The 19823-nt window shown below is 38.0% G+C and overlaps 1 protein-coding gene across 1 annotated transcript in view; it reads right to left on the reverse strand.

Moving 5' to 3' along the window:
• PDE3A (phosphodiesterase 3A, cGMP-inhibited) overlaps window positions 1–19823 on the reverse strand; it is a 51876-nt gene that overhangs the window by 19792 nt on the left and 12261 nt on the right. The window contains exons 3-8 of the mRNA XM_010078441.1: window positions 16910–17064; window positions 12564–12679; window positions 8593–8812; window positions 4664–4749; window positions 4033–4202; window positions 2562–2699 (exon numbers count right to left, since the gene is read on the reverse strand). Coding sequence (XP_010076743.1) covers window positions 2562–2699; window positions 4033–4202; window positions 4664–4749; window positions 8593–8812; window positions 12564–12679; window positions 16910–17064 — 885 coding nt within the window. The remainder of the gene's footprint in view (window positions 1–2561; window positions 2700–4032; window positions 4203–4663; window positions 4750–8592; window positions 8813–12563; window positions 12680–16909; window positions 17065–19823) is intronic.

The raw sequence follows: 19823 nt of genomic DNA on the forward strand, positions 1-19823 counted from the left end.
GGACCGACTTACCCATGCTGCAATGATGTCACCGTGCCTCGATCCTGCTCATGTGCAGGGAACACAGGTGCACCAGCAGCAAATCTCATCTCTGCGGGCCCAGTAATAAAAGCTAGAAAGAGACCTTGACTTTAGCCTATTCTTTTTCATTTTATTTGCTTTCCAAACAAATTAGTTTCTCAGGTTTAAGTTTTTTAGGAGCTGTAAGAAGAGTGTTAAGTATGACTGAAGACATTCTCTAACTTAATGGCCTGTTGTGAGGCATGAACTCAGAGAGCTCTGCTGTTCTTTTCTGAAATTATACTGGTATGTAAACTCTTTCTTTCTCCCCTATCATGCACATTTGTTAGCGTCACATTTAGAGTGCTTGCCACTGTACTTTGCACAGATGCTTTTATGGCCACTGACTGGTTTGGGGTCTTTTTCTATGTCTAAATCAATTTAACATTCCAAAAAGAAGAAACAGACATCTCAAGCAGCTTTAAAGATGCTAAGCCAGCATTTGCTTTCTAAACTGAATGCTTCCCTAGAGGCACGTGTCAGCTCTGCTTTGTTCCATCTCATAAATTTAACCTACCAAGGCAAACATAGTTAATTCAGCTTGTTAATTTACTGATTTTTAATGGATGAGTCCATTTAATGGCAAAATACAGAGAAGAAATCATTAGAGCTTTTGTTTTCCTCTGTTTATAATATCCCAGGATTTAAAAATGATACAAGCAAAATACAATAGTTTTGGCTGGAGAAAAAGATTTATTTATTTTTGGCCTCTTATTTCTGAAAATAATTTTGTTAGGAACATCTGAATAGATGGGGAAAAGAACTAAAGGATCTATATTTATTTTATGAGCAGTGTTGAACTTGCTACATTCTGCTCTTGGGGAGTGGGAGTTATTACAAACAGCTGCTACAGAAAATGTTGAATTTTGATCACAAATATTATTTATTAAAGCTTCTTTATTTTATTTTACAGGCCTCATTTTGTGGCACTGCAAAATGGATAACATGCTCAGAACCTGTGCAAAAAGCAGATGTTGGGAAACAGAGTGTGGCACTTCAGTGCAAACTGAGGGAGGCACGGGGGAATTGTCCTGGGAGGTACAGAACTCCATCCAACCTGGTCAAGTGCTTACAACCTATAGAAGTACACATGTAAAACCACAACAAATTTTGGTTTATTCAAACTGTTGGTTACGCCATTTTTAAAAAAAGTTCTGTTTTTCCTTATGTTCCATTTATCATTCTTTTATGATTTTATGCTATTAGAAAACAACATGACCAATATGATCTAGGAGAGAGCATGTTAATTACATGCTCGCTGTCTAGTACAAGTGTGTCTTAACAATTATCACCAAATTTATACCAATATCCACATCCAGCCATAGTTTGCCTATTTCTCTAAAATTAACCTAGAGAGCTGGCAGGCTGGTTAAACACAGATCTTACTTGCCAAGCTACAGAACAATAAAAGGCAGACCACAGATAAATTTGAATTCATGCCATGGTTTTCCTGGTTGACCACTGGATAATTTAATCTAGCTGAATTATAGTTAACCACCAAGGGACCAAGATTCGATACAGCACTCTCTGGAGCTTGTTGCACTGAGATCTGCCTGACACACTAACCTCTGTATTCATGGGTGGTGTTAATTTTCCCACATTATACCAATTAACATAATCACTTCTTTCCAGCACTCATCACTACATAATGCATTGTAAAGTGATACTAGATCAGTCAGATTCTCTTGGTTTTTTTTCCCCTTCCATCCCTAAATAATAATAATTACTTGCCTTTCCTGTTTAATAAACCTCAATACTTCCGTAAGAAAAAATGGCTCATTTGTCAGTGTGCAAGGAAAAGAGGCATAACAGAGAAGAAAGTTCAGCCAAGAAAGTGATTATGGAAGTGACATTAATCATGGTGTATAGAGCTGGGTTGTGTCAGTACCTGCATTCATCTTGCAGGAGGGAATGAAAAACCAATAGTCGAAAGAAAGACTAGTAAGTTCCCACAGCCTAATTAATAGTAAATTGGTCTTCCCTATGTAATAATGATATGAACTTACTATCAAAGTGCTGACTCTTTAAGGGTGAGGGAATATAGCAAGGACTACTTTTTCCTCCATTTCCTGAAGCCTTGCTTTCTTGCACAGCCTGACTGAAATCTCCAGTATAAAAAGGATGAAAGTTCTCTATTTCCTGCATCAACTGAATATATCTACTGTTTAGCCCTCCCATGCTGAACCCCATGAGAAATCCTTTCACAAAGAACTCAGTAAGAGGTGGCAGCAACTCCTGCAGATAGAAGAGAATATTCAGAAAGGTTTATGTAAACTGATTGTCAGAGACAGCAGACAAAATATGTATGTGGATTTTCTTTCACATTTTTAAATATAAAAATATAGAAATTTAAAAGTAATGAGATGGAATTCATATTGCTAGCTTTGAATTAGGTGTCAGGAATCACAGTTCATTGGATGACCAGCTTGTAAGACAATATATACTTTGACTAAATCTGTCAATAATCTAGCCACTCATTGCAGACAAGTTATCCTTCTCACCTGACTGAGAATTCGTCCACATTTCTTTCCGATTTTTTCCACCAAATCAAAGATTGGGAAGTTCCAACTATTAAGCTGCTCCATCAGAGGATCCAAGTTGTCCATAACCAGAGGCTCAGGAGCAAGTACAGGCTTGTCCTATGCCAGAAATCAGAATACAGAGGAAATTTAGTTCTGTGAATCATCTCATGCAAAAATTTATGCTTTTAAATAAGGTCACATTAGTATCATCCGTAAGTCGATGGTACTTAGCTCAGCAGAGATGTCCCCATTTCTACCAGCCCTGCAGCTAGTCTCTCTCCCTTATAATTCATTTCACTTGAATGAACAGAAAATTCCGTATATGAAATGTCAGCCTCTAAACTTATCCATGAGACTCATTCATTCATTCATGGGAATCATTCATTCATTTCCAAGGGAGTCTGTCTTCATTGTAAAATTTGCTGCAGCACAAAGGGAAAAGCGTTCAGTTTCTACTTGTGCATCGGAACCCACTCATTACAATCTAACATGGCTAACGGTGCTTGGTCCAAGTGAAGACTTGCACTTCTTAAACTGAAACCGACATGTTTTTCAAGGTCTGCAAATAAAAGATGGGTTGTGCCCCTCCTTTCACACTTCTCCCAGTATACTTCCTTGAATTTCATTATTGCTAAGAAACTGTATATGAGTAAATGCCAAAATATCTCAAGAAAAATGCCTTTTTTTCACCATGTCCAACTCCATTTCAACAGATTACAATACATTTATCAAGAGCTCATGTCAACTTAAATTTATTAATTCAGTTGTACAACAGGATGTGGAAAATTTAACTCAACAAAGCCTTTGCTCTACATCAAGCTTACAGCTGAATACAGTAGTCATGAGAAGATCAGCACTTGTTCACCATACTGCGATGTTCTTATGTTCAAGGCATACACCAATAATAACATGCAGCACCTTCAGACAAGTGTTAATTTGTTTTAAAATAAGGACCACTGTATATATTAGCCAAGATTGCAAGCCACTGAGAAGCTGAAGTGGCTGAACAGTTAGATTAGTAGTCTGAAAAGATAAGTTTTCTTCTTTCCAATCCATTCCCTTTAAAGGCAACATTAACACAGAAGCCAGACATTTCCAAAATGCCTAATAGCAAATCCATAAACTTAGATTTATTCATCAAAATAGATGGTTAGTGTTTCACAAGTGGCCAGTGCTTAGCAGCTCTTACACATATTAATGGTTCCTTTCAGTTCTCCTACTGCAAGGTAGGAGCCTGCTGCAAGTGTTGCTTAAAACCATGGCCACAATTTTTAGACAGACCTAGGTTTAGGGGGTTTTTTCATTTTTTTTTAAATTTTTTTTTTTGGGGGGGGGGGGTAGTGTTGAATTTTTTGGTTGGTTTTTTTGCCATTTTTTGTTGCTTGTTTTTTTTCTACCCAGTGTCACTATACACTTAGTCTATTGTGCAAGTGGAACTTCAACAAGCTACCTCAGGTGGTATCAAGGGATGCAGAATGATGGTCTCAGGCGTGTACGTCCTACAGACAGATCCCTTCCGAATCTGCTCTTTGGAGCAATCTGTCTCATCATCATTTTGTACGATATCGCTGCTATCACTGTTGTTGGTCTCATAGTCAGAAGTGGCTTGCGCAGGATCATCTACAACGGAAATCACAAAGCTTGTTGTATGAACAGCAAGGATTGCATGAAAGTCATCCTGTGACCTTATGAATAACAGCAACAGGATCTCTGACTCATAATACATATGTGCTGTTTGGCTGGGTCTGAAGTCAGGCAATCTGTCCAAAGGCATTAAAGCATATACCCTGCAGAGTTTAAAAAACTGGATCAGGGATTGAAGAGTGAGAAAGATTTTGAGGTCCATGATTTGAACTGACCAGGTTAGATGAGGGAAATGGTATTTCCTTTTCATTTTAGCTATATTGTTCATTAGCATTTTGTATATGTTGTACGTACAAAAAGGAAAGGAGCCTCAAAGACAATTTGTATGGTCTCACGTATGTATGTTCTCCTTTTACGACAGACAGGCATATCTGCCCTTTCAGTGAACAAATATGGAATTTTAACCGATGAGGAATTTTTGATGGACAAAGAATTACCTGTTCTGTTCAGGGTGTGTGTGCTACCATCATTTCTATCTAGTGTCCCATCACGAGCTTCTATTTGGTTATAGGGTCTGCCACAGCTGAAATATATCAAGAAACACGCACAATATTAAGAATCATACACATTAGAGAGCCTTATGTAAAATGATTTCCTGCTAAGAGTGTAAGATTATGTCATACAGTATAAGCTACGGCACATTCTCCAGACAAAATTACAAGAGTGAGCTGAGGTTTTATTGGAAGCAAAGAATGTAAAAAGACAAATATAAAAAAAACTACCTTGGATTAACTGTATACCACCATTAAATTTGTGTTGCCAACAGTAGACATATACCATGTGATTTTTTTTTAATGAATTTTTTATTCTTCAAGCTATCAGTACAAAAAAATCCCCCATTTTTGCATTACAGCTGCCCAATAAACATGAATTAAAATGATGAAAATGTGCCAGAGTACCATACAATCTTACATAATTCAATCTGAGCACAGTCATGATGTGGCTTTACTCCCTTTTTCTTGCTTAAAACTTGAATATGCTCCTCTTAACGAGCAAAAAGGTATTTTGTCATTACTTCAGTGACAACATACCAAGTCCATCAGAATTAAGGGGTTTTTTTCGGACAGAATACAAGGTGAATAATCTGGCATCCAGATATTTAGGAATGAAACTAGAAGACAGAGTTTGCTTCATCATTCCTGGAACAAAAAGACATTTTAATAGGGATCACAATATCATGGCCTTTCCAAATGACTGGCTCTTCCCTTCCATTAAAATGCTTTATTCCTTGTGTGTGGTTCCCTTTAAGCCCTAAACATGAATTCAGTACCAGCGGGAACATTTCAAATTATAATGTCCCAATATGATTGAGTCTAGGACCTGATGGAACAATGGTAGATCACAAAAACTTGAGAGAACTTAAAAAATCTGAAGCCTCATTTACCAGTATTATATCAAATCTGTCCATGAAAAACTGACATTTTAACATTTTCTCTAGTTTGAGTCAGTATCTTGTGGCATATCCCATATATATCAGCCTTGGCAAAGCAACTATTACAAAATTATTTTGATTGGTCAAACTTTGTACTAGAACCTTTGGACCAATGTAAGTTCACCATATAAAAATGGCTGAAATGCTATGGCAGTTATGGTTTTTGCCTGGGTCATCCAAAACATATTCTGGAGCTTGGTATGCTCTGCAAACATCATTAATTCCTGAAAGAACTTTAAATAAAAATACAATTCTGTATACAATGATACTTGTAGTGCACAGTAAAGCAAATAAATCTTGTAGCACTCAGTTTTATAAGCAAGACAAAAAACATGTATTAATTTCTCTCTCACACATTCCTTGTGGTTTCCATAAGGTCAGTGTTAACAAGCCAAAATGTAAAAGAGGAAGAGAGCCTTTGATTGGTTGTAATACTACAAGGCTTTTGCATCATTATGAGTGTACCTCTTTATTTCTAGAACATATGCAAACTCACACTGGTTTAATATGTATGGTCCACATAAAACACTATATTAAAAAAAATTACTAAGCTACCTAGCAGAACACTTGAAATCTGCTCTATGTCAGAAGTAAACGTGCCCATGCAACTTTAACTCAGTCCCCTTCATGCACAGGCATTATAATAGACCTCTTAATCACAGGATTGTTTAACATTTTTTTTCCACAGGATTCCTGCCTCATCCACTAAGCAGAACTAAAAATGATTACTTACAAGTTATTTTAACAGTACTGATTGGTATACGTTCTTTTTTAGTGCAGTCTTCAAACTCTGCTGTCCTACCATATTTCACTTTGTAAGTAAAAACTTAAGTATGGCAAAACTGCTGTCCTGGTGCCTGTGTGGATCTGATTTAAAGCACTGAACCCATCAAGAGTTCATTTCCTCTTTTGTTGCTGTTGGGGGAGGGATTGGTTTGGTGGTGGCAGAGGTTTGCCGACTTGGTATTATCTCGTAGCAAGGCAGTCTTTTTGGCAGTAAATGTGGAGGATTGCATACCTTGAAGACTAGCAATCTATAACTAGCTCAAACATTAGAAGATTAATTTCCAGTGTTTGTTAATTTAACTCTTTCAGCTTGTCTTAGCCATTTAATGTGTTTGTGTTTTTTTAAAATGTGATTACATTACTAAGAAGTGCATTACTTATGTGCCATTAGTCCAGCTTGTATGTGTGGATATCACATCTTTATATAGTAATGGCTAGAAATGTGACAGTGCTCATGATTTTTCAGTGGACGTTAAAGGAACAGACACTGTTAGTAAGAGTCGATGCCAATTCTACTAGCAATCATTACACCATAATATTTAAAATTAATATGATTGTTTCAAATAATCAACAACAAAGTCTATACCAGCAATGTAACTATTTGCAATGCTTATGCAGTCTAAGTATTTGAAAACAAGGAAATTAAGAACCTAAATATGGTATGCAACCTACATAGATCACATAAGACAGTAGTCACATAAAAACTAATGAACGTTTTACCAATTATTACATTGAAATAAAAGTCTACACATACCAAGAAAACATATTTCATTATTATCTATGACAACCTTACATTGATTTTTTTTTTTAATTTTTATGCAACTGTTAACTGTTCTCTTTAATAGAAGGCTTCCAGTGATAACTGTTATTAGTTAAAATAATAATATTTTGTTGAAGTAGGAATAAAGGCACAGTTTAATAAGACAGTAGCACTTTTGTGGTATATTTCTTATGTGTAATACATGCTTCACTTCAAATTAATCAGTCTAAGTCCCAGTTTTGAAATACCTTTGGAAAACTTTTTAAAGCCTTTTGAAAGTTTCTATTTAATCACCTAAATACATCTTAAAAGCCTGTCAGAATCCTAGTTTGAACTCCAGTGAGGATGACTCCCTTGAGCAAACTCGTAATCTCAATTTTGACTTTCTCACAACCACTTCCTAGCCCTGCACAAGGCATACTGAGATACATCCAAGACTTCAAACCAGAACAAAAGAACAACTTCCTAAGATAGTCAAACTTGATAACATTTAACCCTATCTCACTTGCTAGCCAATAATCACGAATCACTCTCTACTATGAACAAAAGTAACATTCAATGAGTAAGGTAACCTTGAAACTGCATTGGAACAGGCTTCTAAATACCAGTGTTTCCCACTATTCTGAACTGGACACATATAGCAAACTCCAGTAACCTAATTTAGCAACTGAATCCTTTTTTGAGAAGATAAGCAGAACAACTTACTTCCTTTCCAAAAATGCTGATTTTGCAGAGCAGGTCTGCATAATCTAATAATGGGCTACTTTAAAAGTGTGAAATTAAACTGTATTACTGTAACTCTTTGCAGTAGAAAGAATTTGGCTACAGTTGATTTCTGAAAAAAAATCCCAATGCTACATAATCTGACTCTGCCTAGAGAGGACACAATCCACTCCTTCTGAGAGCGCGCTCAAAATTATGTAGTCTTCAGGCACTGCTGGAACACCTTTATCAGAAGGCTACAGGCCAGCAGCTTTTAAACCCTACTAGTGAGATTCTTCTATCAAACTTCAGGTGCCTGCACTGAAAGACTTGGCCTTTGACCTGAAAGTAACTGTTCATGTTAAGGGCATGGTGTGAGAAACACAAGTTGTTAACACAAAATCCAACTTCAGGATCTGCAAGTTATTGATGAAGAATTTATTTATGAATCAGACTGTGCATGTGACATGAGTAAAAGCTATAAATGCAGCTAACCGTCTTGCACTTTTAAAGCACTTTGTAGCATCAATCTACATGATTACTCATACACTAAGAACTGCTTAGATATGGTGAAATATCAATACACAATATCGCAGCAAATCAAAAAAGCTTGCATGTGGGCCAAAAGAGCTTGTTCAGGAGATTAACGTGAAACTATTCCAACGCATGTCAAATTACTGTCTTACCTGCTGCAGATGACAGAGGGACTGATAATAGGGTCCGAAAGGCTAGGTGCACTCTGAGTAGAAGTTAAGACTTTGTGTGGCTTTAAGCCTTGCTTGGTGTCAATATCTGTAGAGTCTGGAAATGACACGGAAAATGTTTTTCCGGTAGGACTTGTGGCAGGTGTCCCCTGAATCGGTGAATGGCATGGGGAGGTGAGAGGTGAAATATTTGGCGGGATACCTGGCAAGAGGAAAGAAGAGTCTTGTCAATTAACAGAAGTGACAGATGGTTCTATGAGTTCACTGTGCAGAAATACTCCTCCTGAGATGCGCATATTACTTGCATAGCTTCCAAAAGGAAAAATAAGAGAAAACCCGCCTCCGCTCTGAGCCAAGCCGATGGCTGTCACAGAGAGAGGAAGCTCCATTAATATCAGACACTTCTACCTGCTGAAGATCTGGCTCAAAATATGAAGCATATTCTCCCTGTTGAGCAGGATGCACTAACTGGCAGCCGTGAAATGAAAGACATGCGTTAGTGGCATGACTATTGGTATCAACACGATCTAGCAACAGAGACACCAGACTCCAAATAGGCAGTTCCCAGACCCATCTGGAGTTTCAATTTGCTTCACTGTCTCCATCTGTAAAGCAGGGACAGGAAAGGCTTACACACACGCCCAGCAAATTTGAATTTCTACACGTGTGAAGACTAGCAATAAACCAAAAAAGCCATTTTTAGTAGCCATACATTATATGAACAGAAAATATTGCACTTATGGTGCCACTTCCACATTCCTCACTGATTTCAGCCTTGATCTTGTGCAGCTTAACTTTGTTCTTCAGTATCTGTTGCTCATTATGGGAGACTTGTGACCATTACCTGTACCACATGGTATTGTACTCCTGAGCTAGTGTATCAGAAACTGCCAATATCCACATGCAGAAACACTAGCAAGATGTGGTTCTCTCTGTCCCTTATGCTAAGCACCACTGCCAAGATGAAATGCATCAATGCATCAGCCAGTCCAGTGTTTGAGACAAAGTGCCACCTTCTTTTTGAATCTACTTTACATTTTCTATTCTCAGGCAAAAAGGTCCTATTCACAATAAAGCGCAGAGGAGCAGACATAATCTGTCTTAAAAGGAAATGCATGTAAATTGACTTACCTCCTTTTCTAAGGTTTGTAGGAACTCAGCCCCAGTTCATTTACCATGTTCATCTTCAAAGCCAACTGATATAAACTGCTTAGGAAGTTTAACTGGGTTTATGTTTGAACTGTGCCCACTATCTAAATGCATTCCAGACACAAAAAGTATCTTAGAATAAGGCAATATTTTGATTTAAGTTTATGAAATACTACCCTTGCAGGATACACGTGTACAGTTCCAGTGTTTTTTCTGATAACAACTTGCTGTGATATGAGGTTAAAATACAATTTACTGTTCACAATCCAAGAGTTAAAAATTATCTCTGACAGATACTACACTCTAATTTTGAGATATCCAACATCTCCTAAGTTTTGATTACGATACTTTAGCAAACATGTGGTATGTATTACTGTCTTAATTCAATGATTGCAACTAGGATATTGCACCAGTCTTGAGATCAGAAACCTACAGAGTAATTAAAAAGTTATCAGATGGCCATGACATATGGAAATTTCTTTAAATGTAGAGAGCCTCTGTTTCATATTTACTAATCCTTTGAAATATCTGGTTTTGATCCAACAAAAAAAAAAAGTCTTTGAAAACACTTTGCAGTCTGTTAGTTGCACAGGGGATTGAGTTGGATTATTATTTATCTTTGATCTATATGTTACCAGGTAATCTTCAGGACTGTTAGAGAATATAACATATAAGGTCATCTTTCAACAATTTAAAGCAAGTCCTGGGAATTTAAACAGCAATTACCACAATAACATTTCTAATCATGGCTGGATTCCTATTGTTAGTCTGGTCTCCTGTCTCTTGAAATATGTTTGGTGGTGGTTTTTTTAAAAGAGTAATTTGTCAGTGTAGTTAACAATAAATAAATAAATTTACTAGGAAAATGCAAACATATTTTCAATAATCCAACATTTAACCATTTATTGGCAAAAGTGAGAGAAAACATGTCTTACTACAGCAAGGAATTTTGAACAATCAGGATAAGAGAATAACAACAATACAGGGAGAATTTTTTAAAGTACATCGATCTGTTGAGGTCCTCAAGAACTTTCACACATATTCAGGGTTGAAGAAATAAAACAGTAACTTCAATGGGATGTGAAATTACATATGAAAACACTTGAGTTGAACTCAGAATTTAGCCAAAATAGGTATAGCTAGCAGTATTTTGAACTGCTAATGTTCTCATGCATAATTAAAGACACATTTTGTAAACTAACATATTTACAGATTTAGGTAGATCAACTCCTACCAAGAATTATTATGTATTGCCAATGAAGCTAATATATAAAAGTCTAATTATATTAACTAATGTAAATTGAAGCACTTCTTTAGTTGGAACACAAAAACAAATCATAGTTTAAAACGTATGACTGTAAACAGTGTAAAACATCAAAATATCAATCTTCTGCATAAAATACTGAGCCAAAATTTTTACTCCTGTCAATCAGCGCCCCTAGGAATTGCTTGTGATGGGACAGAGCTCTCCTTTCATCATGTGGGAGCACATGTATTTGGGCAACAGAGGTGACTACTATCACTTCCTGGAAGCAGAAGAGACTAAATGTAAAACTGACCGATGGGATTGATAAGTCTTGTTTTCCAAGTATAAAATGTTATACGCGCCCCCTGCCCCCCTCCAAGTTAATGGGTTAATCTCTGAAAATCACAAGTCTAAGTTAGATTTGTTTTGTTGTAAAACAAATTCCTGGATCCTTGGTACTATATCTCCATTATTTTCCAGGTTCAATTTAATTTATTTGCCTATCTACCTATTTCCTTTTAAGATAACATTGTGCAACTTAATCTTCACTGTGGTATAACAAAGCAGCTTCTGCAGAAGAGAAGACTAAATAAACTCTTCAGTTTGAAAAGGAGATGTGATGTGACACTGCGAGATATGGAGAATAATTGTGCAGCCATATCTTCAAATCCATCTCTAAGCTGGGATTCTCTGACTTTTCTGATGTCAGGCCTCAGGCATCTATCAATTATCATCTGATGTCTGGGTGGCCAGGATCTCTGAGTAACATTATCTCAATATTACTTCATGTTTGGAAAAAAAATGGGCTGATTTAAAAAAGGAAAGCCTTGTGATCATTTTGAATTGCAAGTTAAAGCGTAGGTAAACATTAATTTATCCTGCACTTGTACAGGGAAAAGAACCACATCAATGTGGATTAAGACTGCTTCATGGCTGCCATATTGCACATTTAATTATCAACTGAGAAGTCATGTTCTCAGTTTCCCTTAGCTAAACCAGTATTCATTTTTTTAAAAGGCACAAAAAACTGAGTAAAAAGCCCCATGTTTTTCACCTCTAAAAATCAGTAAGAACTACCTGGACTTTCTCAATAATGAATATAGAGATAGATCTCAGAGTTATAATGGGTTCGTCTTAGTATGTTTGCGTAAGACGGGTCAGTTGCTGCCTACAGCTCTGAATGGCATTATGTAGGTTGTGCTTCAGTAAATCTCTGTCAGGCAATATACACAGACAGTTAATCTAACAAATGTTATAGAAAACACTCTGTCCTTAGCCCTGCTGTAGTCAAGGGAATAACATGGATATAAATCACACTTGCCGCATCATGTCATGACTAACCTCTATAGATCATAAAAGTCAAAACATTTACAATGGCATCACTATGAGCTGTAGTATTTTAAGCCACTGGTATTTTTTTAATAAAGGACATAACTATATTTATATTGATGGAAAAATAAGAAAAGACACAGACTGGACAGAGATCAAAGGCAGCTGGAAGTGCTAGTCATAGAGAAGCAGCTAAGAGAGCCTGACAGAGCCACAGATGCCCACTCACCTTGCCGGTTCTGCCTTTTGGCATTCAGGTGGTTGGTAGAAGACATGGCGTAGGAGGTGGAGAAGGACCTGCTCTTTGTGATTGTCATCAGAAGCGAGTTGTTCCAGGAGTCAGTGCTGCAAAACCAGAGTGCAAACAAGCATTGTTTGACACAGTAAAAATCCTCAATGGCAGATCTTAAGAAGTTAAGAGCCGCAGCAAGAAGTAGGTGATACTGAGAAAGTACAAAATCTGATGAGGAAACCAGCATCTATCTGCTGGCTGAACTGCTATTTGTGAGGTGCTCAGCGTTGTACTCAGCAAAAATATTTACAATGCAGACACTCCAAAGCTGGACTTCCTTCAGTGCTCGGGCCTATTCACTTATTTATACAACTATGTCATCATTATATTGTTCTGACAGTATGAAGAGGCTTAAAAGTTGACTTGAAACAAGTTACATTTATATTCCCCTTTAATGCCTCCTTACAACAGCCAGAAGTACCCAAAGTTCTCAGTGTAAATGAAAAATCATTCTCCTTGACTCTGCTGCAACTGCCAAGAGAGATACCCAGTAACCCTCCAGGCACTGGAGAAGCTCCTCGGGAGGCTGAAAGGGTCTCAGAAGAGCCCTGCATTGCTGTTGCTAGTGGTGTGCCTCTGCTCTCGGTGAAGCACTTCATGCTGTAGACAACTGAAATGCATGCTACATCTCAAAAAAAAATCCTCTTGACAGACCCTGAGGACATTGGTCACTGATCCAAGAGAAACTCACTGAAGGAAAATAGGGTGAATGTGTCTGTGGGTGTGGGGAACAAATGCTGGTCCCTGACAACAGGATGGGTACATTCGTTCAGCCTTCAGGCTACAACTGTGTACCAGAAGAGGCCACATAGTTCTCTAAAGCAAGAGAATTGTATTTATCTTTGTTTTCCCAAATGACACACATCAAATTCAGCTGCTTGCAGGGATGTAGCACTGGCTCTTATCATGAGGCCTATGACTTCTCTGTACAGATCTGCTAGACCTCTTAGGCTCCACATTTCTCCTCATAGCATCACATCCAAGTGATGAGGTGACATGCAAGTCAGAAGACAGCTTTTTAAATCAGTCCAGTCCAAGCTGAACTTGAAAAAAACTTGGAAAAAAAAAAAAGCTTTCCAAAAGAAAAAAGCATGTAACATTGTCTTAACTTCACAAACACCTTATTGTTTTGGAAGAGCAAGCACAACCCACAAAAATATTTGCTGGTTGTCTTCATTGGCCCAAATTCCGACAATCTGTGATGAAGTAAGAGGAAGAAAGAATCCAGATGTTTTCTAAAATTTTTGGTTTCTTTTGTTTTGTGGTTTTGTTTTTTTAATATAACACGCTGGCCCGCTGTAAAGAAAAAACAATCAAAACCAAAACAAAAAACCTGAATCAAATCTTTTGAATTTTTAAGAGATGACCACTGGATATAGAAGTGACTAAGGGAAGGAATGTGGAAGCTCTATTATTTTTCCCAAATAATTTGAAGCTATAAGATGACCATGTTTTATCAGTTTAGTGACACATGGGGATGGAAGAATACCGGATTACTAATCTTAAACAGAGATTCAAGGGTGATTTTTGCAAATATGTGACTACAGAAATCTAGAGGTGATGTCCCAGACTGCGAGGAACAAGTTGGAGATTCAGTAACTGCAGAATCTGTCACAGGACAACTCCAGTGTCATTCCCCTCTCCTACCTTTCAAGCCATGAAATGCTCCTTTCTCTATGACCTGTGGTGTGATTGAAGTTGGTACAAGGGAAGTGGCAGATAATCAAGATTTTTTTTTTTTTCCCTTCAGCTCAAAATTGTTTTCCTTGAAAGCAAATCTGTATTGGTCTGCCAAAATTTTTAAAGCTAGACTTATAGGATTAATTTTTCCCCTTTCTGGAATACACATTGTTTCTCCTACTGTAAAAGAAGAACTGCAAACAGTAGGCTGGGAGGCTTGACAGAGCTATAATTATACAATTGGCGACATTAAACGTAGGAAGAATTGCTAGCCTGCGTAGTTGGCTCATCATGCAGAGTTATATAACAACCGTAGAAAAGGACCAACAATAATATTTAAGTGCTCTCCTTCTCCCTCTGATTCCCATCTTAGGATGCTTACATACTACGTGAGAGTCTGAGATCAACAGTATAAATCAAATGCACCCTGGGAACCACAGGCCAATGACTGAAGAACATTTCCATTTGGTTATAGCTTCTTTATATTTACTTTTACTGAGATACATGGGACTCCTCACAAAGGGAACTTTGGCTAACCATGTATTTTTCTTGCACCAGACATTCAGTGTACTCTGCAGGCTGCCTTGCGCACCTAGGCTCCCTGTATGAGAGCCTCCTCTATGGGAAAAGTTTATGTATCTGGAAGAAAGGCCGACCAAAGGACCTCTCCGAGGCTGCATTCACCCAAGCTATCCAACAGCAAACACTGGGGATGTTAGGCCTTCTCAGGTCCTGTCTTCTTCTCCATTAGCAGCACCAAATTTTGAATTGCAGAAAAACATGTGAGTCTTCTGAAATCACAGCTCTAAATTATCTACTTAAATTCGGTGCCTTGGTTCTGCTCTTCCTTTCCCTGCAGCAAAGAATGTCTCCATGCTCTCTCCTTATCCACCAACTCCAGGATGATGGACCTCGCTTAGGTGTGGAGGAGACCTGAACTTTATTCTCCAGGGTGGCACCATAACTACCAGGCTGCGTGACTGACTGCCCTCCACCCCTTCTTTGAAGGCTCTGCTTCGTTCTGACTAAAATAGAAAAATATTCATGAAGCCAGAAAGGAGGAAATCCTGTTGAAATACCTATGCAACATATCATAGTTAACAGTGCCTGGGACCCAAGCCTCTCCTCTCACAGATGAGCACCCTTCCCACAAGACTAACAGCCCTTCAACTCCTTCCTTCACTGGCTGCTACTGGATTACCCGCCACAGCCCTTGTGGGTGTTAAATGCAGCTCACCTCAGGCTATCTCACAGCATTGAAGTCCCAAAATGCAAGGTATCTAGGTCTGAATGCCCTCAAACAGAGAAACAACTTTATTAGGGTAGTCCTCTGCAAATGTTTCTACGGTGCACTATATGGACATAACCCTAAAGTGTACATGTCATGATTGAATCCATAACTCTTCTTCCAGGCAAGACAAAAAAATGAAGTACAATTCCTCCAGTGATTTTGCCGAAATTTATTTCAAGACTTCACTGACTATCGCTTTGTAGTTGTGACTCTTCCAGTACCAGCACCTGCTCATAGAACCCCTGAAAATATGGGGCATTTAAAATGAATAAATAAAGTACATCATAAATAGAAGAAGGCACTCAGTCTGCACCCCAACAAAACAGCTGTGTGTACTTGCTTCTTGTGGCAATTTAGGAAAAGCCTTTTAACTAGATGAGGCAGGTGAGATTAAGGATAGGACAGTTGGGATTCTCAATCCCTGAAGCTAAACTCTGTGGTCAATGGGAAAGAAGTGTTCCACTGCAATCCTTAAAATGAGGGAAAGTACAGCAACCATCCTGCAAGAAAACTTTACACTGACCATTTTGCTTTCAACCTCTACTAGCAAATCTTCCTTTGTCATTTTACTCCTAGATTATACCTTCTTTTTTTTCCCCCAACAGAAACAAATCTACTTTCTTCTCTTCACTAAATAACTTTTTGATTTATCTAACTCAATGTTTTTTATTTACCACCTATTGGTGGCATTGTATTTGCAGGAGTTCATTCAGGGAGCCCTAAGCACTTGTCACGTTCTGGAATTAAGTGCATACATGGAATGCAGGGCATGTACAGTGCTGTATGGTCAGATGATACTCCATTTCTATTAACAGAAAAACACAAAATTGTGTATTTTAGGGTCCACTTGTGTTCTGGAAGTTAGTATCTAGAGCATGGAGAAGTGCTTTACAAACTTGTTTAATGACAGGACCACATCACTACATGTGTTCTTAGAAATGATGCTCAGCAGCTGGGCTACTTGCTAGAATTTCTTCTTGGCTGGGCAATACCCATGGAGGAAACTGCTGCATATCAAGAATTTAACCGGATACCTTGTCTTATTTCCAATTCCAATTTTATTGTGCAATTCTACTCTTTGCTCACATAGATACTTTTTTTATTTTAATTTTGCTTCCCAATAATAGGAATAGTTTTGGCATAATCTGACTAAAATTGGGAATGCTGCTTATTTGCCAACCCAATTTAGAGAAACATGAAGTACTTCTAAAACACTTCGGAGTCAGCATTTTTAAATGAGGGACATCATCACACAGAACCAAAGAAATTTGACCAAAGAGAGACATAAAAGAGAAAAGGGGTAATTTGTAACCTGGATGAAGATGATTCCTGAGGTTTGATACTGGCACTGCGATCCCTTCTCACTGGAGCTGGCTCCAGTGTAGGTAATCCTGTGGCTGATGTTGTTGTGGTCCAAGTTGAGGACACTCGTCTCAGCAGTCCTGGAGGCAAACTTCTCCGTAAACGCTAGAGAGAAAGCAGTTGCTTAGAGTTTATATAGGCCTACAAAAACTTTAAAACATGCAGAAGAAAAACATTTCCTCTTGATTAATTCTTCCTGACAACACCTAGTGAGGTACCTTAAATCTAGATTCTCACAGGTATTATGGTGCCTGCCTTCTATTCAAATCAACACAGTAGGTGCTCTAAATGCTTGGAGGGTTTGGACCATCCTTCCTATTTCAAGTTTCAGAAAAGGTATATATCCACAGTCCCACAGCCACAGATAGTTCAATACCTGAAGCTCTCACTGGAGTCAGCCAATGTTGGTTTTGCTCTTTAAAAATGTTGGTCTTATATGATGTGGCTAAAGGCACTTAAGTCATCAGGGCCAAAAAGGTGACTGAGGGATTGGAGCATCTGTCATAAAAGAAAAGGCTGAGAGAGCTGGGATTGCTCAGCCTGAAGAAAAGAAGGCTCAGGGGAGACCTTACCAATGTATATAAATACCTGAAAGAAGGGTGTAAAGAAGATGGAGCCAGGCTCCTTCCAGTGGTGTTCAGTAACAGGACAAGAGGCATTGGGGCACAAATTGAAATACAAGATATTCTATTTAAATGTAAGAAAATGTTTTTTACTGTGAGGATGATTCAACACTGAAAGAGGTTGCCCAGAGAGGCTGTGGAGTCCATATCCACGGAGATACTCAAAACCCAATTGGACATCCTCTTGAGCAACCTGCTCTAGGTTGAGCCTAGAGAAACCTGCTCCAGGCTCAACTTGCTTGAACTGGGGGACTGGACTAGACAATCTCTGTACTCAACTAGATGATCTCCAGATGTACTTTCAACCTCAACTATTCTGTGATTTAAAATGTCATGAATGCTCAGAATCAGAGACTCAGGGCAAGAAAGGCTGTAAGAAAAATAAGGGAGGGGAGCTCCAAGTATTTTTCCTGCTATATCTACCCAATCCAAACATCACCCACCAAAATAAAACTTTCATGCTCTGGGGTATGTCGTCTCCTGAAAAACTTAGAGAAAACACCACTGTTTACAGCAAATTTTTCTTGACCACCTTGCATTTTTCTATCACCTGACTCTTCCTTCTCCACTAACGGGACTCAGATTGTTTATCTGAATTTTTGAAGGAAGAGATAACAAAGGATGATGACAGAGAGTCTTTGTGGATCCAGACTTGCTCCTGCAGATGCTATAATTTTGTAAGATGTTTCCCTTGTAGTTCTTGTGAAGTGTTTACAGTTAAGAACTAAAATAAATATGTTTCTGTGATGGAGAGCTTTGACTTTGACAAAGGTTTAAGAGATATGAGATGGAAGACGCTTGTGGTTCTGAAGCTCAAACTTACGGATAAATATGTTAACATATTATCTCTTTGCCCAAAATGCTCAGTGTCAGATGCTTGAGGTTAAAGACCCTAAATCTATATTTAGACACTTAAATAAAGGACTCCAAGCTATTTGTTCTATGAACCATAATACATTTAGGTCAGTGAATGCTTCAGTCAAATTAGTTCTTTGTAGCATTAACTCATTTCTTCATCCTTCATTTCTCTTCTCCTCACTAGGCATTATGCAACAGCAGACTGGTATCTGTTCACTGTGTTTGCTCATGTGATGGCAGTGTTCTTCCACTTAACTTTTCCCCTCAGAGCCTAGAGTACAGCCATTATAGACATGTACACTAAAATAAACTGGAAAATGCACTTAAGCTGTGAACATCCATTTCATATATACAGCTGCTCTGTATATGAACAGGGTAATAATCATCATCACACTAAAATAAATTAAAAAAAGAATCGCAATTGTTACAATTCAGATGCTGGGAAATGCTGGAATGAATGCTGGCTGTGCCATTTGAACTGTTAAAAGCATTCGCCTGTGCAATGTACTCTGCCTATATTTAATTTTACAAGGGAGGCTGCAGTACAAAAGTATTTTGGTTTAGTTTCAAAAGTGAAATGTAAGCATTGCAGGACAGCTAATTAGAAATGAACTTACAATTCAAGCTACTTCGAAGCCAATGTGTTCTTTCTAGTTGTTCACTTAGTAAATGTGGGTGGTTAACACTGGTTATTTCCTGTTGGATTCCTGAGCATTCATAATGACATCTGTCAAGGCAGTAATATATATTTTTTTTCGGTTCAGTCTTCTTTTTCTTCTCAAGACTATTTCTCAAGAGCTCACAATATTTGTCATACTAAGTACTGTGTTGATCTTTTTTGTTTGTTTGTTTGTTACACAACATTTCAAACTTTATCCAAAGCACCTGGAAATCATCAACAGAGACTTTTTCATTGACTTATACAGGTTTCACACCTCTAGGTAAAGGAAGGAAGAAGAGACTGAAATTCATACAGAATTTCAAATTCCAGTCCAAGTGGGCAAAAAGGTCCCTTCTATTACTACTTAATTCCCCAGTACTCATTGACTAGGATAGTCACCCCACATACAGTGGGTCAGATATTATCTGTAAGAGAAGTAATGGGGCAGACTTGTGAGTATGGATGCTGAAAGGTTTTTGCTTGCGCTGCTCCCTATCATTTCTTCCCTATGAAGCTACAACCAACACCTGCGAGGAAATACGCACACCGTTTATGTGAGCTATCCTGTGTTGAACATCATCTTCTAAAGATGCCTGAACCAAAGTTAACCTGGCCACAAGTTGAAGGATACGCAAGAATTGTTGTACTATGAAACCAACAATCTACTTAGCTGTCCTTTTGTAATAAAGTATGATTAGTGCATAAGATGTTAATCTGAAGCA

This window comes from Pterocles gutturalis, unplaced genomic scaffold, assembly GCF_000699245.1.
Source record: "Pterocles gutturalis isolate BGI_N339 unplaced genomic scaffold, ASM69924v1 scaffold88, whole genome shotgun sequence".
NCBI classification, from domain to species: Eukaryota; Metazoa; Chordata; class Aves; order Pterocliformes; family Pteroclidae; genus Pterocles; species Pterocles gutturalis.